Source organism: Propithecus coquereli, unplaced genomic scaffold (genome assembly GCF_000956105.1).
Source record: "Propithecus coquereli isolate 6110/MARCELLA unplaced genomic scaffold, Pcoq_1.0 Scaffold34, whole genome shotgun sequence".
Classification (NCBI taxonomy): Eukaryota; Metazoa; Chordata; class Mammalia; order Primates; family Indriidae; genus Propithecus; species Propithecus coquereli.
In genome coordinates, this window is record NW_012149063.1 from 2,593,470 (window position 1) to 2,617,396 (window position 23,927).

The 23,927-nt window shown below is 39.0% G+C and overlaps 1 protein-coding gene across 1 annotated transcript in view; it reads right to left on the reverse strand.

Annotated features, from left to right (window-relative positions):
- LRP2 (low density lipoprotein receptor-related protein 2) overlaps positions 1 to 23,927 on the reverse strand; it is a 201,514-nt gene that overhangs the window by 124,189 nt on the left and 53,398 nt on the right. The window contains exons 5-14 of the mRNA XM_012650705.1: positions 17,803 to 17,913; positions 17,348 to 17,461; positions 16,042 to 16,158; positions 14,645 to 14,797; positions 13,101 to 13,220; positions 7,346 to 7,474; positions 5,497 to 5,666; positions 4,506 to 4,729; positions 2,452 to 2,658; positions 46 to 248 (exon numbers count right to left, since the gene is read on the reverse strand). Coding sequence (XP_012506159.1) covers positions 46 to 248; positions 2,452 to 2,658; positions 4,506 to 4,729; positions 5,497 to 5,666; positions 7,346 to 7,474; positions 13,101 to 13,220; positions 14,645 to 14,797; positions 16,042 to 16,158; positions 17,348 to 17,461; positions 17,803 to 17,913 — 1,548 coding nt within the window. The remainder of the gene's footprint in view (positions 1 to 45; positions 249 to 2,451; positions 2,659 to 4,505; positions 4,730 to 5,496; positions 5,667 to 7,345; positions 7,475 to 13,100; positions 13,221 to 14,644; positions 14,798 to 16,041; positions 16,159 to 17,347; positions 17,462 to 17,802; positions 17,914 to 23,927) is intronic.

Here is a 23,927-nt window from a genome sequence, read left to right on the forward strand (position 1 = left end):
ACCAAGTCTGGTAACAAGCACAGTTACCACTGTTCTGTGGCTTACCATGGGGCTGTTTGAGGGCATGGTAAACGGTCACTCCATAGGGCCTCAGGGAAGAGTGGTAGTACACTTGTGGGTTGGTATCCGTGAACTTGTTCGCCTTCATCACAGCCATCTTTGTCCAATCAGTAAAGAACACATGACCTTCAAACAAGCTTATTCCAAAGGGATGAGGAACAAGTGAGCCTCCGTGAACTACTGTCTTTCTGTTACAAAAGATATGGATATATTATTCAATTTTTTGTTTGTTTTGCTTTATTATGATTAAGGGTATAGTTAATTCAATTAAATGCTGAAAAAGCTAAATAATTTCTTGCTACAAATATATTAAATAGAATACATACAAACGCATGTGTATTTCCATCTACATTTAATAGAAGGATTTTCATGTTGTCTCTTAAAAAAGACCCTTGAAAGTTAAATTCCAGTCCTAGTCAATCCTTCAGCTTGTTCTAGACCTTTCTAGAAATTACTGTTTTCTCATTTGCTCTTCATTCCTTTAAGGTTGCTCCCCATATAAAAGCCTAAGATGTGAAATAGAGTTTTGAATTTCACAGGTGAAAGAGTGTAACAAGGGTTTGGAAATCCGGTGGCAATGCCTTCAACAATTACTTCCTACTGTGCCACTGACCACTTCTCAGCAATTAGGGAGTAAGACAGTGAGTGGTAGAGAGTTCAACCCACAGCAAACACCCAGATCAGTTCCTGATGTCACTGTGAGGAGAGAGAAAAGCAGTGCTTCCACTCTGATGTATCTGCTTGATGAAACTGTCAACTGATCATACTTGTTGTGAAGGCAGAGTGCCCGAGAGCTACTGAAACCGGAGGAAAACAGAAGTAAAAGGCAGGCACTAAGCAAGGGCAAGAAATCAATGACACCTGCCATGACTACAGCTACGTGGACAATGACTCAGTTAAACACACAAATAAAATGACATAGAGGACGGTTCATGAGGAAAAACTCCTATTTTCTTTATTTTGGCATAATAGAAAGTTCTCAAGGAAAAATCTCAGCAGCCCCTGAAAACTGAAAAGCACAACAGAGCTCTGAGATAAGACTTGAAGATACTGAAGCTGGGAAACACATTGATGGGAGAAAACAAAGAAACCTAAGGTGGCAAGTTAGTGCACACTTTGAAACACTCAATAATGACATGGTACATTAAGATCAGAGAATGGTTTTCTTTTTCGGTTAGTAAATTCCAGAATCCTGAATGCCACCTGCTGGCAAAGCAAGAGGCAATGACTTTATGATTTCAGTTTAACTCATGAGCTTTAATACTTCTTTGAAGTTTCTTCACAGCCAGCAAACCACTCAAATCTTTCTGACACTCCACGGATTTTTACCTTTTATGCTTTGCTTTAACCTTAGCATAAAAATACTGAGACTATATAATATATAATGCCAAAACACCCCACTGAAAGAGGAAAAAAAATTAGGCAATTTCACAATTGTTTTATATGACTTATACGATTGACTAAATTTTTTAATAAAATTAATTCATATTCATATGGAAACCAGTTTCATTGATAGAAATCATAGTATTAATACCCAATCACTTCTTTTAACCAAGCAGAGATTGCTCTAAGGATATATAATCCAGTAACAAACTGTGATATCGTCCTTACAAAATAGAGATAAAGAAAAAACAAAACTATAGTATTGTTTTCATTGAGAAAATAACAAGATCAAGTCATATAAAAATTAAATTGGCCAGCTTATTTGTTGAATCCATAAAGAATACTTTTTCTTGGTCAAAATTTGAAGGACATGTTTTACCCAATTTTTGAAAATACCAAAAGGAGAGGATCTAAAATAGTTAACTAACTGGTAGTTAGCTCTAACCAGAATAAGAAGATGAAGAAAAAACTATGCAATATTCTAAATTCAAATACTGTTGTTTAAGTACCTTTGAAGTATGCTAGGTAAAAATACAATGCAAAGAATTTCTCCTTGAAATTTGAAATATGTAAGAGTAGAGTAAAATCCAACTAATTTCCAGTGGATAACATCAAATACATAATAAAATTTATTTTATTTATTGGGGTAAAGTTAGAAAACTAAAAGGCAAGGTGATCTTGAGAAATAAAGAATAAAAGACCTAGACAAATAAATAGACTCAGGAGTGAAAGAAAATAATGTGCTTTATCTGGGACTGGAGACGGGGTTGGAGAGGAGAAATCAAAGAACAAATGCTCGGGGTAATATTTAATGAGTGTCATTACAGAACTCAAGAAAAGTTTAAACTCAGAGCAGATCACTTCATGCAAATGTCAATACAATGGTCATTTCAAGCTATCATGTCAAACAAACAAAGTGATATTTTAATTCTGGTCCTTTGGTATCCCTCTCCATTCATTTTATGCACTTTCCCCCACATGTGAAAAGCCATAAAACATAGTTCTTACCTCTGAATGCCATCGTAAGTTACGGTTTCAATGTAATCAAACCGGGAGTCAACCCAGTAAACACGCTGTGCTATCATATCCAGAGTTATCCCGGCGGGCCATCCCAGCTTTGTTTTCACCAAGTCCTTACGGTTGCTGCCATCCATGAAAGCCCTTTCCAGCTTAGGTTCCCCAGAAAGGCTCCCCCAATCAGAGAAAAATAAATAACTACAGAAGAAAAACAAAAGATGAATGAATCTGTTATTTTACAAGTTTACCTGGAAAATATTTTTTTGTAAATAGTATGTTTGGATCAATGGAAATTTTCTCCAGCTGATTAGGGGACCATGGGGGTATAAAACAACAGGGAAATTAAAAAGTATTTTTAAAAAAACAGAGACTGTGAGGGCCAATCAGGAGAGTCAACAACAACAAATAGCAACTATTAAAATGCACTAACATGGTGGAAACATTCATATTCCGCTGGCTGTGGTGGTACATTCCTGTGGTTCCAGCTACTTAAGAGGTTGAGGCAAGAGCACCTGAGGTGGAAGCCAGCCTGGGCAGCATAGCAAGACTCCATCTTAAAAACACAAATTGATATTCACCTTCTGAACTTTCTCCTTTGTTCCCTTTATCTGTCTTTTGCATCTTCTTCTTTTTTTTTTTTTCACTGTCAGCCTGGCTACACAGCAGTGGCCTCATCATAGCTCACTGCAACTTCAAACTCTGGGGCTCAAGTGATCTACCTGCCTCAGCCTCCCAAGTAGCCAAGACTATAGATGTGCACCACTATGCCCAGCTAATGTTTTCTATTTTTAGTAGAGACGGGGTCTCACTTTTGTTCAGGCTGATCTCGAACTCCTGAGCTCAAGCCATCTTCCCACCTCAGCCTCCAAGAGTGCTAGGATTACAGGTGCAAGCCACTGTACCTAGCTGCTTCTCTTTTTTACACCCAAGCAAACTTACAAATATCTTTTAAAATAAGCTATCAAGCCATTTCCCTCCTCAATTTTCCATTCTGAGGCACAGCCCAGAGAACATCACCATCATTTTCAAGGAAGGACAGCTGATAAAATGAAGTAGAACTGAATAATCACATTCACTAAAACTAAAGTAGCCTAAAGATCATTCAAGGGTCCTAAGACTCAATTGTGAAATTCTAGAAGAAAACTAAGTCTCCTATAACTCTCCTCAAATGTGGAGATCAGGAAAATTTGCATTTAAACTTAACGAAAAGCATTATACTAGTTTTGCTGGGTTGATTCACATTGAACAACTTGTAAAGAGATATTAGCATTGACATCTCAACCTCAGTCTGTAACAAGAAAGCACTAAAAAGAATCATTCTAACTTCCTTTCCCCTCTTTAAAAAAACTTTACTGCTAATTCATGTTACAGTGCTCATCTTAATAATGGTGAAACATATGTAATGTCTTGTTGTAATATTATTAGATTGAGTCAGAACATAGAATCCAATCTCTTGGCTAGGCAAATGTGGCAAACACGAAGAATAAAATTCGTATCCCAAAAAAATCAAGTATTTTTAGTACACCAGTAGCTGTATTTGGATTACATATTCTCAAATGCGATTATATTTAAAAGCTTCTATTGGCAGGCGTGGTGGCTCCCACCTGTAATCCCAGCACTTTGGGAGGCTGAGACAGGAAGATCACTTGAGACCAGGAGTTGGAGACCAGCCTGGGCAACATAGGGAGATTCTGTCTCTACACAAATAAAAAAATTAGCCAGGCGCGGTGGTGCATGCCTATAATCCTAGCTACCTGGGAGGCTGAGGCAGGAGGATCACCTGAGCCCAGGAGTTTGACCCTTCAGTGAGCTATGATCGTGCCACTGCACTCCAGCCTGGGCAACAGAGCGAGGCCCTGTCTCAAAATTAATGAATTAATTAATTAATTGAAGCTTCTATGAATAAGGATATAAAATAAACATGGGTTCTAGAGTACAAAGCCTAAAAGAAATCAGAATTAACCTTAAATTAATCCCCTGGTCAATGTATAGGGGCAGAGAGAAAACCAAAAATATAGGAATCAGTACGTTTTCACATCACTTACCCAACAGTTGGGTCCAGGGCAAGTCCTCTAGGATGCCCCAAGTTTTCAGTTATAAGGGTAACCCGGTAGCTTCCATCCAAATTTGTCATATCTATGCGGTTGACCTTGGTCTCCACCAGATAGAGCTTATCGTTAACCCAGTCCACAGCCAGGTTCTCTGGAGTGTCAACAGAAACATTGAGAACTTCTTGGATATTTAAACCATTAATGTCAACCGAAAAAACCTGAAAGAAAAACCAAAATTATTATACTTCTTAAGCATAACTAACTGTGTGGTTTGTTTTGATTTTTAGCTATAATCAAATCAGAATTGCTAATAATCCACAGTCTCAGCTTTTAGAAATTTTGTACAAGTTATCATTTAACTAAATTAGAATTTTATTTATGGCACAAGAAAATGTAAGAGGAAGAAATAAATAAAATTCCATAACTCTTTAGGCGTTTCTAAAATTTATGTTTCAAAAATCTCCATTGCATTTCTCAAAGTTGAAGTTAAATCAATCACACTTTCCAAATAAGAGAATGTAATAAAATTTTGGCTGTTAAACAAAATCCTTCAATATTTGTTATCCAATCCTCAATTACAGTTCCATTTAGAAGACGCAAGTACAAATCTGATTTTTATCACCCAGGAAAGCAGAGTACTTGTTACATTTTAAAATGATCAGGTTTCAAAAATTACTACCAAATATCTATCCAGTTTTGAAAGAATGTCTACTATTTCTTTTAATTAAGCTTTTGGACTCCATTTCGAATAAAATTAAAAGTTGCTCAAGACTAATCCATATAATAGACTGCTTTGTTTAATAGGTCACATGTAATAGTATAGCATGGAAAAGGTGCTGATTAACATAAAATATCTCAAGGGCCTTTTTTGTTAGAAAACAAAGGAACTTTCCCCTCTGCTCCCCCCAAAAATGAAAAACTATCAACACTCTGTGCTTGGGGTTCTAGTCCCCTCCCAAGCTCCACTCCTGAAATTTCTATTTACCTTATCTCGCACGGTGTCTGTCCAAAAGACTCGGTGCAGGCGATAGTGGAAATCCACACCCACAGCCACTCCCCGATTCGGAGACTGTACTAGGTTCCGGAAGTTCCTTCCATGAATATCACCAATCAGCAAATCCCGACCATTGGAGAAGATAATGGAGGCCTCACCAGCTAAATGTGAAGAAGGCGTTACCACTCCTTAAAGAGGGCAAGGGTGGTGAAGTATCTAACAACTGATATGCTTTCTGCTTTTTCAAACACTATCTTCTATGTTATCTTGCCTCATTTTAACATGTTAAAACTTCTGAGGCAGGCAGATAGCTTTCATTCTACCCATTTTACAAAAGACAAATTGAGGCACAAAAGATGCTCAACAGGGTATTCAAAATCACAGTAAGCTAAGAAGAGTTTGGCAAGAATTCAAGAGTCCTGACTGCCAGCCCAGTACTTTCAATGACATTGAGACTACATCAGGTATTTTCAAGACTCCTTGATGACACAGGCACCTTACCTCCATGTGCAACTTTAGACTATGTTAAACACAGAACACATTTTAAAGAGTCCCAGGAAATCACTGTGAAAAACATGGCAATGGTGGTTCCACATCTGCTCTATGTACTCATAAGTATGCAAAATGACACAGGACGAAGGTTATCCATTCAGTCTTATTTGCAATAGCAAAAGATAAGAAATGATATAAAAGTCCATCTGTAGGGGACTGGTTAAATAAATTACGAATACCTGAAAACCAGAATATTATGCCATTATTAAAAAAGAATTAAGGAAGCTTTATATACTGATATGGAAAGCTCTTAAAAATATATTAAGTGACATTAGCAAGATGCAGAACTGTGCATAGAGTTTATTACCACATATGTAAAAACAGGGTTAAATATCTATATTTGCACATTCTTCTTTATGCATTTAAAAATCTCTAGAATTGAAATAAAGAAACAGCAATTACCTATGAGAAAGAGGAAGTGGAAACCAAGCAGAGGAGAACAGGAATGGAGGGAGACATTTTAGTATATATCTTCTTATAATTTAAAATTTTTGAACATATGACTATATTGCCTATTCAAAATAAATAAATTAAATTGTTAAAAATCAACTATACACAGCAAATCAGGTATTTCTATGCAAAAACAACTAGAAAATGGGCCATTCATCAATTGTGGGAGCAGTTAAGTTTCAGTAGACACCAAAGGCACTTCAAAATCGAGTGTGAAATAAAAATTGGAAAAAAGAAGTAAAAATTGAGACCTTCTTATCCAGAAATCCACAATGACAAAACACTTTGGAGGGCTCACCTTTTTTTAGCAGATTTTTTCCTATAACTTTTCTCTACTACAGTACTCTTAGATTGATTCCAACAGAATACCCAGAATGAGGGCATTCGCACAAATTTTAATCCAAATTCAGCGTGTGCATTTTGAAACACCCCTATGTTTTGCAGGAACAATGCCAAAATTATTTCTATAGATGGTTGTTACCTACTTTTGTGGTAGGTAAATTAATCAAAAGTTAAATGTCCAAGTCAGTCAAATGTAGGCATAACATTTATTTCACAATTAAATGTGGGCAACATAATAAGCAAATATAGCAACCCATAAATAAGCAACCCATAAAAAATATTAATAATTGTCACCATTAATACACAAATTGATCCTTAATAATCAAAGTATGAAATTAATGTTGATCCATTCTCCCTGGCAGCAGGGACCATCCTTGATTTGTGATGATAAAACCCTGCCACCAGCATAAATGCTGATTAATTCTTCTGTCATCAGCTATGGAAGGAAGATATTAGAAGTTTACTGTTCAGAGGTAGAGGTCCATAATTTACTCACAGGAATAATTAGCTTTACAATTCCGCTCATGCTCCAAGATATATCCTTCTTCACAGAGGCATCGGTGATGGCCAAGTCGGTTTTCACACTTCTGGTCACAAATTCCCCATATCTGGCAATCATCAAACCCTGCCAAAGGGAAATACACATTTTCATGTATTTTATGTATTTCATGTTTACCAGCATTTCTTGAGCATGGCAGAACTCCTGGATAAGACGGCCAGGAATATGGTGTTGTTAATGTCTAAACAAGCACCCTCTGGAGACAGGCCCAGGTTCTAGGCATACAATAAAAAACAGGAGTTCAGAACAGCCATCTTCAGTTGAGGGAAAAGAGCATTTAAATCATTTTTTTAAATCTACATGAAGGGTAACTTTACAGAAGACTGCACAACACTGCTTGAATTCATAGCCTTGTGGTATTGTATTTCATTTATTAATGCTGGTTTACAAAATAAATGAATTTTGGTGTAAATCTTCCCTTTAAAACTGTGCTTTCCAATATGGAAGCTGCTAACCCCCTGTGCCTATCTAAATGTATATGTAGATTAATCAAAATAAAATAAAATTAATAATTCAGTTTCCCAGTCACACTTGCCACAGTTCAAGTGCTCAATAACCACATGTGTCTAGTGGTCACCATATTGGAGAGCGAAGATATAGAACATTTACACCATTGCAGAAAGTTCCCCTGGATAGCACTATTTCAGAATAAAGTAAGACCTGCCTTATACTCAGCCCCTCAAGAAGGCATAAATCTGACTGCAATAAAGTGTTTGGAAAGATCTATTTGCCCAGCTGTCTTTCCTCTGATGTCAAAAAATCGTAACCAAAATTAAGTTGAAATTATTTTTAAGACATGAAAAATTTCTTCTCTTCTACTTATTATTCATTCATTTAATAAGTGTTTATTGAAAGTCCCTTACATGGCATGGCATTTCACTGCCAGAAAAGGCCCAGTTCTACTGTGTAAAAAAGAGTTTCCATATAATTGACATAAATAATACAACATAGTGGGTGGGGGAGAACACAACAATATATAAAAAGGGTCTTTCTTAAAGACCGTAAGGCTTAAGGGGTGCAGAAATCGTCCTGTCCTTGGTACACTAGAGCCTCCAAGTCCACATCTACTCTCCGTCATCCCTACCCAGCTCTCTTCCCTGGGAGGATGGCACAACACTGCTTGAATTCATAATCATACCTATCTATACCAACAGGGTTCCCATGTCATCTGGCTTCAGGAAATTCTTCAGCAGATTATAATTTCCGAAATCACTGCACGCCAGGTCTAGAATTCTCCAGACTTCTAGAATTTGATTACATCTGCAGCAACAGTCAGAGTTGTGAATTGGGTTCTGCCATCCCTGCTAGGTGGCCCACCATCCCATGACTCCCCAACTAGAAAGGCCTAAGAAGGTTCTGGGATCAAACTAATGGTTTCAGTTTTGCCTCCAGGCCAAATATAACAAGAGGAGCCAGGATATCTTTCTTTGTGACTAATCAAAGAAAAACAATAATCTAATCCGGACATGACCAGGTAAAAGGCCATGTGGGTATAAACTGCACTCATTGATGAAATCTCTTCTGTGCCCTCACCTCAGCCCTGAGAAAGCTCCACCTAAGGCTTCGCCTCAGTAGGGACGAAAGTACAGGACATTCTCCTTCAAACGCGCAGAATGTCACGACCTCATTTTGAATACAAGCTCCATGAGACTATATCCAAGGGTAACTCTGGGAGCAGGAGTTTTGATGTCAAACAAAAGGAAATCAAGGGTGGAAAAGTCATAACTAGGAATTCTTAGACACAAATGCCCTTCCCATCAGCTGTGCTACAAGTGCTTTAAAGTTCCGAAGGAATATATAAAATCACTGTCACTTTTAATGACAGAATAAGATTGTATCCTTTAGATCACTACAGAGAAAAATGAAGCCTAATTAATATCCATCATCAGCCAAAGTGAAAACAAGAAAAATGAAAATAGAACTGACGACTTTTATGAAAGTAGAAAAGATAGTAGAAACTATATCAAACTCTGAAACACTACTTTATAATCCCCTTTCACTCCAACACCTTTATCCATTTTTCTTTCCTTTTTATTCTTTGTCTCCTCCTACCAACAAATACTGCAAAACTCCTTTTTAGCTTCAACGCCCTTGGACACCCTCTGATCCATCTGGCTGTGTGAAACCCCACCAAGCTGAATGACCTCCCTGCCCTCACTCTGCACCACGATGTCATTCTGTCAACAAACAGCATGTCCTGTCAATCAGAAACAATGCGCCTGCTAAACTGCTTCAGCATGCTGCAGAGGTTCCACCGCCAGGTCAAGACTACCAGAGGCAGATGAATGGTAGAAAGACAAAGATTGCATGTCAGGATTATTCAGTGCCATTCCTCATTACCACCCAGGTATTCCCTGTGGAGCCCCGTCTTAGATAACAAATGTTGCATAGGTTTGGAATACCTGAGGCCTTTGTAAGGAGTCAGCTGTGCAGAGGGTTACATTCATGCAGAGTATTTTTTTAATTGAAATGTTTGAGAGAGCAAACCAAAACAATTTCCCTAAACTTTCAGCTCAGCTGAAACAAGGGTAACTGGTTTCATAATGTCATGTATTTAAGTTCTCTTTACAAAGAGAGAAAAATATAGTCTTCTTCGAAACAAATGTGAAATAAATGTTAACCCAGCTTCAAAACCCAGGAGCAAATGACACATTCTTGAAGGACGGGAAGGTCACAGGAAAGGTCTTTGCAGGTGGCAGGGGGCCTCATATTCACAAAGGCCCTCAAATGTAGACTTTTGAGATAATCTCCAAATGAGGTTGTCAGTACTAAAGCCCCAGAAACATACTGGGGGGACTGAAAGGAGATGTCTATTGTGGAACTTAAAACTAGTCCCCAATATTGGACCACACTACTTCCAATGTGATATAAACCAAATGTGTCTTCTATATCCTCAAATTATCTTTTGTATAATATTGCAATTTTCCGTATTACATTCATTAATAGGTTCAATGTAAAATTTTATAAATCAAGAACTTCGTTATGACAGCCTTTCTCTTCTTAAGGGAGCGGCAAAAAACTGAAGTGGCCCAAACCTCTGACATTTAAAAAGCCCTAGACACTTACAAGTATAACCCAAGGCTCATCAGGACTTATATACTGGAAAAGATGGAAAATGTGCTATCTGGGATTAAGAGTGGGAAAAAAGACAGAGAACAAGTCGTGGGGCATCACAAGACCGAACTAGGAATTCTGAAAGAACACATCACTTTTACTGAAAAGACTTCATAGCCTATCAAGTTTCAACTGCCAGACAGCTCAGCCCCAACTCCTCTCTGGGGGTTAAGAAAGGAAAAAGAGAGAAAAGCTGATGTAATACTGAGAATGTGGCTTCTGGTATTTCTCTTGGAATTCCTTTTCTGCTAAGAGAAAAGGGAAATGCCTAGAGAATTAAAAGGCTGGAGATGGGATTGGCAGCTGGGTGGCAGTAAAGGGGGACAGAGGAGCCTGACATTTGCCAAAGACAAAGAGGCAGCTTCACACCCACAGGGGAGCACCAGCCCTTGCAGGGACACCAGGAAGCACAGGCAGGGGCTCCGAAGTCAGAGCCTAGCAAGTAAGGACATTGGTGTGAAAAGTATTAGTAAACGACCAGAATGCATCCCTAAGGTAATGATAATCATAATAACAATAATAAAACACAAAAAGTGTCCTGCAATCTCATTTAAGGTCATTGCAGATCATAACATTTTATTTATAAAATGTTTTGAAATGATTAGAAATTGGAGGCTTTCTTAAATAATTCAGAGTTCTCTCTCAGTCTCCAGAATCTCTCAGGCTGACTTGCATAAACCACTTGATCTTAACATACCTTGTCGAATACAGTTACTTAAGAGGAGCAATTAATTACATCAACTTTAGGATATGGTCCTGATGTTAAAACCTAAAATTACCTACTTTGCACACCATAGGGACAACCTCAATTGGATTGCTTTATCAAGATATGAAAATCCATTTTTTCTTGGCATATGACAGGTACTGAATCCCACTATTATACATCTCAAGAATTCCAAGTTTAATTTGCAAACCAGAATTTATTTCTGGTATCAAAATGTTTTTCTGGCTATGAGTAGTTATTAAGATCAACCATATTTGATAAAGTATAGTTATGCTGGAAGCCATGATCTGAGACTAAGGACTGAATAACATCATTAGGTTTATCCAAATTCAATATTTTTTTTTTTTTTGAGACAGAGTCTCACTCTGTTGCCCAGGCTAGAGTGCCATGGCGTCAGCCTAGCTCACAGCAACTTCAAATTCCTGGGCTCAAGAGATCCTCCTGCCTCAGCCTCCCGAGTAGCTGGGACTACAGGCATGCGCCTCCATGCCCAGCTAATTTTTTCTATATATATGTTGTCCAGCTAATTTCTTTCTTTCTATTTTTAGTAGAGACGGGGTCTCGCTCCAGCTCAGGCTGGTCTCGAACTCCTGAGCTCAAACAATCCACCCGCCTCAGCCTCCCAGAGTGCTAGGATTACAGGTGTGAGCCACCGCGCCCGGCCAAATTCAATACGTTTTGCCAAATTATATTAATATTTTAGAAATTATTTCAGAAGAAATACTTTTCTGAAAATACTTCTTATGCATGTTATGTTTGTTTTTATCCAGAACCGCCCTGACAAATCTCAAATTGCTAAGGAATAGCAAAAGAATACAAATATTCTGGGAAATTCTTAATCATCTATCTTATAAAAATCCATAGATGACTACCAAACAATTTTAATGAATAGTTTCAATTTCCTCCCAGAGGCCTTTTCCCAACACTAAGAAAAACAAAGTTTTTGTGAAACCTCTGTGATCACTTTCTGTTAATATGTTTGTTGTTTGTGTACTAAAAATCGGAAAGAAGAAAAAGAAATCAGAACATTAAAAATTCATTGTTCAAATTCTAAGAAAATGAAAACTAATGACACTTGACCATGTCTAATTGTCCGTTGGTAAGGCCCCATCCTAATCACAGTGGGAAGTAAAGCTAGCAACAGAATCAAAAATCTCCCAGTGGGAGAAATCGTTTTTATAAGTCAGATGGGAGAGATGTGGGGGAATATTTGGTGCACTGGAGTCTAGTTCAATACCAGCCACCAGCTGGAAGAATCATGATAAAGAATTAGCTTGTCTTGAATGTTAGTTCCAAGTAGAGGTAAAAACCAGTGGAATGAACAACCAGCACAGTACAGGCATGGACCCACCAGTATAGTCACCCAAGCAGTGACCTGGTGATCCTCCACTGTGCCAGGTGACAGTGCTTTAGTTGCCAAATCCTGCAGATGTTTGCACATCCTGGAGAAGAGGCCAGGGGAGCAGGGTACGGGTGCTCAGTGGGCTCAGAGCGGCAGCTATCTACCAACCTCATGGAAGTCTTTGGTATTTAGTAATCAGTATGGCCATACGGACCCTGATTCCAAATACTTAAAAAGAAAACACAGAATGATGACTTCCATCGTCAGGTTGGATAGTTTCCAAGTAGCTAGTCAACTCGCACATCACAGAACCACTCTTTTGCCTTGTGCCCCACACAAAAGCTCCTCAGAGTTAAAACTTCATATTTTCCAGGTTTTCTGTGAGGACCGTGTTGCTCTTTATTAGGCTAGACCATCACTCCTGTCCACAAGTGCACGCTCTTTGATGTCACAGATCACAGAACCCATCGGTGCACCGTGATGAAAGACCAGTAGCCCCACCTGTCACTTACCAACACAAGTACGGCTGTCATTGTGGTTGATGATAAAACCTGGGGGACAAAAACATGCTCCTCCATATGGTGTCTTATGGCACTGGTGCTCACAGTTCAAGGTAGAACACATACTCATACCTGAACAGAGAAAAGAACTTTGTTAAATGAATGGTGACCTCTGAGCAAGACTGGTTTACCTAATAGCTTCTTTTTCCATAAGTAAAAGCTGAGCAAGCATGTAGGAGAGGTACAGAAAAATCTGTCACCATTCAAACCTCACTGCAATATTATGCAATAAAAGCTCAACCCATATTTTAAAAAAGAAAAAGAAAATTCATTTTCAAAGTTATAGCTATGTGCAAGCGTAAGTCATTGTAAGTGTTATTTATGAAAAAATAAATCAGGTCATAGGTCTATCTTTGTGTCTACACAATAAAAGGGGCTAAGAACTCCCAAGTGACTGGCCCAAGAATATACTCTGAAAGTGTTAACTGTGGTTAGCTTAAAGTGATGGCATTTCAGGTGATTATATTTTTTTATTTCTGCTAATTTTTGTAGTATGAATACACATCTCTTATTAATTTTTCAAGCTTTTTTAAAAGGCTCCCAAATGAAATGGGGGGAGGAACACTATATTGGTCTCTGCATATTTAAATATTATGTTCAAGTTTTGTCAGGAAAACAAAAAATAACCTTGGGAACACAGTTACATGGGCACTTCTAGGCAACCACTTCTCTAGTTAGAGAGGGTACTACTAATGAAATCAGGGTCATAAATTGTATTCCTTTACAGGACAGTCAGCTGTCCACAAAACTGATGGATTGATGGTGGGGGGAATATTCTACAGCCACAAAAAAAGAAAAAAACCTAATTCTAGTCAGTTTCCTTATAAATGAGTATGGTCATACAGGACATCATCAAATAACACTGTTCATGGCTACTTCAATTTTATCATTGGAGAATAACTCAAAGTCCATAACCCAGGAACCAGAAGCATTTTTATTTTTAAAGTATTGCCAGACAAGATCTTTTTGCATAAGTATAAGCCAGGGAATAAAATCTCCGGAACACCTTCGGAGCCATCAAAACTGCCACTGAAATAATTCTCCCTGTGTGTGTATCAGAGGTGGCAGGGGTGGGAGGGTCGCCCCAAATTTTTTGAGCTCCTCCCATCAGGAGATGGAGCCTACTTCTTCAATCCATTCTGGGCCTGGCCAAGTGATTTGCTTTGGCCAATATGATGTTAGCAAACATGACATAACAGAGCCTTAGAAGTGCTTGAGCACTAGGGTTTGCCTTTGCTACCACTGTGCAAACAAGCCAGGGCTGGCCCAAGCTTTTATTGCAACATCCTGACACGTGAGTGAGCTGGTATAGGCCAGAGGAACTACCTAGCCAACCCACAGAACTGTGGGAAATAGTAAATGTTTGTCGGTTTAAACCACTAACTCTTGGGGTGGTTTGTTATGCAAATGCCAACTGATAACATGCTGTATTTGAGAATCTGTTCCAGAAAACAGAAATATCTGTATCGGAAAGCTACCCAGATTTCCATACTCACCACAGTATCTTCCAGTGGTGGTACTGTTTTCATCTTCTCCTCCTGGACAATCTGAAATCCCATCACAAACTTTATAAATTGAGATGCATTGCCCAGACTGTGGACAAACCCAATGTCTTGGGGGACATTTGTGAAAATGATGAGGGTTGCTTTCTGTGGGGGGAAAAAAGAGAGAGAAAGAGAGAGTTACAGGCCATATGACAGGTAGAGCCAGCTCTGTTTTAATCAATGGCTAAGAGAGGATATGGACCAAGTAGACAACAGAAATCTACAAATCACCTATATTTTAAATAAACTAGTAGTTTCTAATGCTACCTTTAGCCTTTTATTGAGATTCTGAGGAGTAGCATAATGGAATTATTCCACTCTTTCTGGAGGAGGCAGGCCTCAGCCAGGTAACAAGAATAAGAAGCAGATATAGGTCTGAATTATCAACAAACTAGATTCATAACCCTCTAGGAGAAGATTAGTTATTTAAGTCCTGAATTATAGAAAGTTGGGCCATCAAGGTAACTCCAGGATTCCTGAGTTTGTGTTTGGGTTGTTTGATTTGTTTTGTTTATTTAGTGAAATGTCAACAGTATATGAAAAACCGTAACCAAAATATAGGAAGACTACTTCCTGAAACAGCAAAACGTAAAACCAGTAGAACAAGCATCTCCCTTGTTCTATATGGAATTGGAATGGCGTAGGCAACTTTCTTTAGGGTGTGGGCATCAGTGATTCCTGAACTGTTGGAGGCACTGCTGGTGGTATCAGGAGTGTGAAGGGGGGGATATCACTGGCAATTTCCTTCTCAGAATCTTTAAACACTTCCCTGGATGGTAGCCTCTCCTACACCTACCAATCCCTAGCTCCAGCCCATGTGTTCCCAGTGTGGCCTCTCTTTCACAACTGCTTGTCAGTGACTCATTTGGAAATCAAAATCAAAATAAAAAAAAAAAGACAAAATAACACAAAAAAAAAAAACCTGAACTGTTACCAAGTACCAAGGTTCCAAGTCATTTTTAAAGATTATAAGGTCTAAGACAAATCACACTTTCCCCTATTTTTCCTTATGGCCCAGCCTATTGCTCTTACATAGGTACATCCAGTTAAACTACGCAGTCGTAAAGGGGGAAAGTCAGAGTGGGATACAGACAGGGGACTCTCCTACCTATTTTGCCTTAACGATATTTCAATCTATAACATATTTCAGTTTGGAATCTTTTTAGGAAAAGCTAGTAGAATCACCTCCTTCGTCCTCACCCACTAAGTGCCTAAACAACTCCTTAAACTCCAGCCAATCCTGAGGCTTGTTTGTCACACAAAATTTCTAAAAAGGAAAAGAGGAAAAAAAAGTTCTGGAAAACACTTTAAGAAAACACTCTTCAATAGGAATCTCTTTCCCTCCTTACCACATCCGTCTTCATCTCCGCCATCTCTACAGTCGCTGTCTCCGTCACAGACCCAATTTTGATGAATGCATTCGCCATTGGAGCAAGTGAACTGGTTCCCACCGCAGGTTTGATAGTCTGGAAGGAAACAACAGCTGCACTCCAAAGACACAAATCACTTGGAAAAAATCAAAGTGTGCACCTTACTGCCTGAACAGAGCTCCTGGAAACTGAACTTTCTATGTCAATTTAATCCCTTAAGTATCTTGACAAAAATGACAAAAAGGAGGAAGAGAAAGAGAAAGAAGAGGAGAAGATAACAGCAGCTTTAGGTCCAGGAAATGAACTCAGGTGTCAGTCTCTATTTCTCAAGATTAAAAACAAAATGGTATGCAACAGGTCAACGCAGAACAGAGACCGCAGACTGGATAAAGATGCTACAGACATGCCAATGGCCAACATTCTCTTATTTTACCACAAGCACCGTAATTGCTAATCTAGGACCAAATGATTCTGAGTCAGCCAGTCCACAATGTCACTTCTCTTTAATACAGTCACTGAAATAAGCCCAGGTTCCAGAATGAAAACGGCATGGCTCACAGAAAATTGGGGTGATATTGAAAATATTTGACAACACCCTAAGGCATGGGTATCAACCAATCAAAACAGGTGTGGAGAAAAATGACACATTCCAGTAAATAATGGATCATGAAAAGCTGCCAAGTTACTGGAATTAGTAAAACCCTCATGGAGTCTTCTAACTTCACACATTCCAAAAAAATGAGTAAAGAGGTGGCAACAATAAGAGAGGCAGACCGCATTGCATGCAGCAGCATGGAAGTACAAGTAGGGTCAGTGAAGAAGTGGAGGTGACAAAAGCCACCTATGCCACATTGAAACTTCCCTGACTCTCCAACTTTAATGTGGTAGGAATTTCAAAGAGGAGAATTAGACCCACTGCTGCTAGAGTCCCTGCTTTCCCTTTCCAGCCACTCTCTCACTCGGCTATCAAAGTTACCAGACCCATTCCTGAGATACAGGTAATTTGAGAGTCCACTGATACAATATACTCTGTACCCTTGCAGCCTAAGGAAAGAATGCACACTGTCCATCAGCAACTTTTCAACTCTGCACAAATTCTTGGAAGATAAAAGAGCCCAGGTCCAGCAACACCACAAAGGCTCATGTCATGGCCCCTAAATGATCTTCTGCTCCATCTGCCATCAAACATAGTAACTCTTTTCTTTGAAAAAAGTGGTACATTGGTGGGAAAACAAAAACGAAAACATTCCTAACAACATGACCTAGCATAAAGAAATCACCGTACTGCAGGAATGTTCATCACTGCCATCTTCACAATCAGGCTCATGGTCGCAGACGTAGCCGTTTGGGATACATTCTCCATTGTGACACGGAAACTCATTGTGCAAACATACCTCAGCTGGGACACAAGGTTAAGAAGAGAAAGAAAAGAGAAAATTTAACCTCATTGTAGCCATTTAATCTGATAAGAAGATTCTATTTCAAGTTTAAAAAGAGATTCTGATTAGTCAGTGGTGTGCTGGTACATATTTAAAGACCAGTCCTCCTGGAACAAAAAGGCCCTGATCTGTAGTGTACGCCAATTTTCATGGTGTAAATTGTACCACCAGTGGCTGACTTGAAACTACCAATGTGAATTCACTGAACATGAACTTGGGAAGAGATGTGTATAACTGGCTCTCCCAAACCAGTATAAACCAGCTTCAGCACACCACCACCCATCTCGTGCATGTTACTTACTGCAATTTTCTTCATCAGAGTTGTCCCTGCAATCAACTATCCAATCACACCTCTGACTGATGTTATAGCAGGCTCCATTGTCACAAGTACGCTGCTCACATGTTGGGTATTCTATTAAAAAAAAAAAAGAATAGAACAGAAATAGCAAACAAACTTTAAATTTCCTTCAGCAAACATTTCTTGGGTAACTACCATATGCTAGGCACCAGCATATATTGCTGAGCATATATTAGTACACAAAAGAGACATGGTCCCTGGCATCATGGAGATACAGTTGGATGGGGGAGAGAGACAGTAATCAAATAACGACACAAATGGCAAATTACAAAATGGGTTAAGTACGAATGTGGAAAGTACAGAGGGCTGTGAGACTGCACAGGGAGATCTGGGGGCCCAGGCAAGTCTCCCCTGAAGAAGTGACTTTTGAGCTGACAGCTGAAGAAGAGAAAAAATTTAATTTAATTCAGGATGGAACCTTCTTTAACATAATACAAATGACATTCCAGGAAACTAAGGTATTACCACACATGCTTTGGGAGATGAAGGGCCATGTCCTTCACTGGAGGAGGAGGAAGAAAACAGGCCTGGAGGTCAGGAGACCTGGGCCTGAGTCCAGGAGTGCCACTCAGCAGCTATTTACTCTGACTCGAGCTGCTTGTTCTATGTCACCACCTCCTTATCCACACATTTGGATAATCTGCTGCACAGGGTAGAGGGGCCTAATAAAGTACAAGTGCACATTATTGTTGCCACATTATGTACATATGGTCACCTCGCTGCTATTATCTGGACCTGGTTTTCTAAAGGGAAATCAAGATGTCCCTTACAGGAATAACATACTGTCTGTCCCTCCTCTGTGCTTCCCCAGACTCAGAACACATGTCCCTCATGACTCCTAACTGTAGGCTTTATTCTATTGGCTGTTTATCTGTTTCCCCCATGACACAGTGGAAGTCCCTGAGATCACAGATCCTGTCTTACTCATTTTAGAATCCCAAACATTCGTACAGGGACTGGGACATTACTCACTGTGCTCAAAAAATGTTCAATATTGCTATTAAGTCATTAAATCACAGGTGAATATTTTAATTCATTCAGCTTTTAAAAATATTCTGACTTCTGCCTTTTATGGTCTTTGAATACCCTCCTTCTTACAAGTGTGATATATTCCTTGGTGTGACTATCTTTTTCAGTAAAGATTATTTTCATAGTGATTCTCACATTGTCTTCAGATTTCTTTTTTAACCAAGGAAAAGGTATGTCTTAGTTAAGATTTCAAAGACCAGACAGCACAGTCCCACTTTGAGGCTCAATTTTGCATTCAAGAATCCAATTTGGGCCGGGCGCGGTGGCTCACGCCTGTAATCCTAGCTCTCTGGGAGGCCGAGGCGGGCGGATTGTTTGAGCTCAGGAGTTCGAAACCAGCCTGAGCAAGAGCGAGACCCCGTCTCTACTAAAAATAGAAAGAAATTAATTGGACAACTAAAAACATATAGAAAAAATTAGCAGGGCATGGTGGTGCATGCCTGTAGTCCCAGCTACTCGGGAGGCTGAGGCAGGAGGATCGCTTGAGCCCAGGAGTCTGAGGTTGCTGTGAGCGAGGATGACGCCACAGCACTCTAGCCTGGGCAATACAGTGAGACTCTGTCTCAAAAAAAAAAAAAAAAAAAAGAATCCAATTTGAGGTTTTACAGACATATAAAGATACTTAAGATAATTCTTTGAATAATTCCAAAATCTTTTCAAGTACAAGCAGTGCACAAAATTCTGTGCTGAAACTATATTAAACTTGTGCCATTTTGACACACATTTAAAAAGATGGACTCTCAAATGATCTTTTTCTAATTTTTTGTATACTAAAGGAATAAGCCTAAATCTTCTCATCTGCAGAAGTTCAAAATCAGTCTATGAAGTGTCCTTAAATATCCAAATTGCCAAAAGTTACATACAGTCAATCATATATTAAAAGGAAGGTATTTTTAAATAGCTGACTAAAATTTTAAATTTTTTCTGAACTTTATTTTATTTTTTACTAGTCCAAAAATAAGCCATTGCTCAGGGTTATTGCTGTCTTTTCATCATTGAGATGGTATGCCTTACAAACGTGCTTTCAAATCGGTCACACAACTCACACACAATTGGTTTATTAATTCCTCCTTCAAGAGACGCAAAAAGCCAGGTGAGGCCAGCCAGAAATTCCCTTCCCCCTGTGTGCTGGACACCTTTTAAAGTCAGCCTATCATCTAGCCTTTTAACAGCAGCAAGTAGGAGAAAAAAAAAAAATCATAGAAAAATCCAGCTCTTTGCAATAGATAAGCTACCTTTCAGGAGGAAAATTTATTTGGGCTTGAATTGTGATAATCTCATTTAAGGTGAGTATCCACTGACATGACTAAAAGTTTACTGGCATGGTTCATTCCCCCCGACAAACAACACGGCCAGCTTGATGTCATCACAGAGGATATTGTGATGGCCAGAGGTCAGCGGTTCAACACTCAGAATGACGAATGAACAGCTTTCTTGTCTCCATCCACACTCATAATGAATCTCTCTCAATCAGCAGAAGACCCCCCTCAGCCCCTGCACACCTTCTGATCTTTTCTGTGCACGCTTAACCTGAGGTGCGTACTCATAGGAAAGATCTCATGGAGCTCCACTAAATACTGAAAATATTTAGAAATCTGTTTCCAAGTGGTTTTCCCCTTTTGGAGACCAACACAGAACAGGTTCAAAGTGTTCACACTGAGCAAAGGAAGAAATGAATGCACTCTACTTCTCTTGCTAAAGATGTTAATTAATGAGTTTCAATTTATCCCCAGAAAACAAGAAGTCACAATCCTCAATTTGAGCTTCCAATTGGGAGATATCTAAAATCTTATATTTTGGTTTATTTGCTTGGCAAGCCTGAGTCTAACCTTAAAAAATGTTCTCCCATTGAGCAAATCCATCATGTGGTTGAAATGTCCTACAGGACCTTAAGCATAGGGAAAGTGCAATGTGGGAGGAGCCCATATACCAGAACACCAAGAAAAGTCTTCCTTCTGAGCTTTGTTTTAGTGGAAGATCAACAAATATCTATTAACTAAGCCCCAGACCTTTAAGCTTTATCTAAAACAAAAATGTGAGACTACTCTTCCTCATACCACTCCTTCCTTCTGCCTTCTTTATTTTTTCCCAATTCCAAATGATACATGTTCAGGTTTGTTCCATTGGGAGCCAACCCGCAATGTGCGCACAAGATTTTTAAAAAGTTTTTTCCTGCTAATGATTTGGTTTGGAGCAAGAAAGTTTCATGCTATAGTTCTGTTTACATTACCATGGAGGAAGGTGTAGAAAGTAGTTGGAGGACTTTGTAGACCTCCCAAATAGAAAGCATTTACAGCATTGTAAATACAAATATAAGGCACTCTTCTTTCCTATCTTGATGCGAAGACTGTAAATAAGTTTTAGTCTCACAATTTGACAAAATGGCCAAAAAGAACATAGAAATGAAGACAAATTATTATAGAGAAAGAGAAGGCATCTCAAAGGTAGTTTGAGAAACTTAAGCCAATATTGGAAAAAATAAAACAGGAAGTTACTAACGCAAGTTCAGCCCAGAAACCTGGAACTTCTCAAGGTCTCAGAGTCATCCTTTGTAAGTTACTCTATATTACTCACCCTGGCTCCAAGACAAGGTTAATCAGTCAAAGCAATGATTTGTCAGAAAAAGTTTACCAATTTGGCCACCAGCACTTTCTTGTGAGTCCTACTCACAAAGTTAAGGAAGCAGTAATCATCATCATCATCATTATCAATAACATATATTGAGACTATGTGCCTGAAACATGTCAAAGTACTCAATATGTATGAAATCATTTCATTCTTATCACAATCCCATGAGGTAGATACCATGATTACTCCCATTTTATAGATGAAGAGCCTGAGGCACAGAGAGGCTAAGGAATTTGAACAAGGTCACACAACTGGTAAAGTTGAATAGCCAGAAAACAAATTCAGGCACTCTGGCTCCGCAACCCATGTTATTGACCACTACAGTAGATTTAACTACCATTTATAGGCTTCAGACTATAAAAGGAACAAGTGAAAAATTACAGAAGAATGGAATTGAATGAAATGGGACTAGAAAAATTTTAAAAGAGAGTATGAAAAGAAAACTAAGTAACCCAAGGGAGGGGGAAAAAAGGGTTTCTTTCTTCCAATCAGTTTGCCATCCACTTTCAGAAGTAGGGAGAAGTGAAGCCAACTCTAGGTTCCTATAATTTATGACATATTCTACAAAGGACTTTAATCTGATATAATCTGGGAATTCTAGGAAACCCTATGCTAGCTTTCCAGAAGGAGTACCAGAACAAACAGGAGAGTCAATACCAAAAACCAGACCATAAAGTAGCAGGGACCACCCCACTCCTCACACCCCCACCCCTGGTCAAGTTCAAGTCCCTGAAGCAGCTGCCATCATGGACTAACTCCGAGGGACAGCAGTAATATACAAAAGAACGACAGGAGTGTTTCCCGCCTCTTTCCAGAAATAATTTGAAGTGGCTTTAATGACAAACTATACATAATCAGATTTATAAAATGGAAATAGAAATTCAGCACCTTGGAAAGAGAAAGAAAATATGGTCACCCCGCCAAGGGCTAGTAGAATCGAACTAACCTCAAGTTTGGTCTGAGCAGCTTTCTGGAAGCCGAAGCCAAAAAGGGAAACATATTATGTTATCTAGTTTTCCTTACCCCTCTCCCTTTTATACTAGCTGGGTCTTAAGCCCCAAATTCCTATCTGGTCTCTCTCTGCAGTGACCAGATCTTAGACCTAAATTAAAAATGTGCCTGATGGAAAAATAACTAGATTAAGTAAAGAAAAAGAAAAAGAAATGTGCCTGATGGAGACCAGCCTTCTTCTGGTCTCCATTAAGCACATTCCTAATGGAAGGCTGCTCCAAGGATTCTGGGTCTATAGCACTTCCATCTTCCCATATGCAGGGCTAGCCCCAAAAACTGCAAGAGAGGTAAAGGATATCATAGTTCTAACTTCCTAAAAAATAATAATAATAAATCTCACATAAACTTTAATACAAAAGTGACTGAGCAACTAGAAGGAAAAATGTGCATGAAATGCTCCAAGGAATGGTGCAAAGAAGTAAAATGCCTTCTTGTAGGTAAACAGATGTTTATAATGTGCACCTTGTCTAGTGGTACTGGTTCTAACTAGAAGGAGTTATGAGGCCACACGTTTGCATTTAGGGCCACACAACACCTTGGTCCCATTCCTCTCTCTTCCTTGGGGTTATTCCCAGGGAACTCCCTGGGCGGAACAAGCTGGCAAAGTCTAACCAAAGAGACAGAAAGACAACCTTCCCCTCAGGATTATGGGAGTGGCCATTTCGCAATCACTAGAAACGGTGTGGCTCAGCCCCCCTGCCCCAGGTCATTTGAATACTCATCAGCAAAGCACTGAAAGACAATCTACCAGGAACCAGTTATTCTACAGAGTGGCCTTTCTCATAGTTAGAATTCCATTCTACTCAACAAGTATTTATTGAAATCTGACTTTCTAGATACTGTGCTAAGAATGGAATAAGAAGGAAAACAAAATTACTAGTGAAGTAGAAATTCCCACAGCTTTTTCTTAAACAATTCATTCAAAAATAATCACTGCACACCTATAGATGTGCTATGTACTAAATATAAAGCAATTAAATAAAATCCCTGCTCTCATGAAACTCACATTCTGTGTGGAAGAGTGGCAAGACAGATATTAAAGTAAATGTCCCACAGGAAAAAATGTTACCTATTTTTGTAGCAGAGTAAAATGATAAAGAGTGACAGCAGGAAGTAGTTCCACGATAGGGTGATATTTGAAGAAGAACCGTTAGGTTTAGCCAAACGGCAGTCACTGGTGGCATTGACAAGAACGTTTTCAGGGGATTTGTGGAGAGGAAGGACTGTTTTCAGTGGGTTCAGGAAAGAAAGGAGGAGAGTAAATGGCAACAGTCTTTAAAGACAACTCTATGAAACTTTGTTATAAAAGCCAGCCGAGTAACTAACAGCCGTCAGGGATCTTTTTAAAGATGGGGGATATTTATAGTATGCTTGGATGACAGAGACTAAATAAAAGAGAT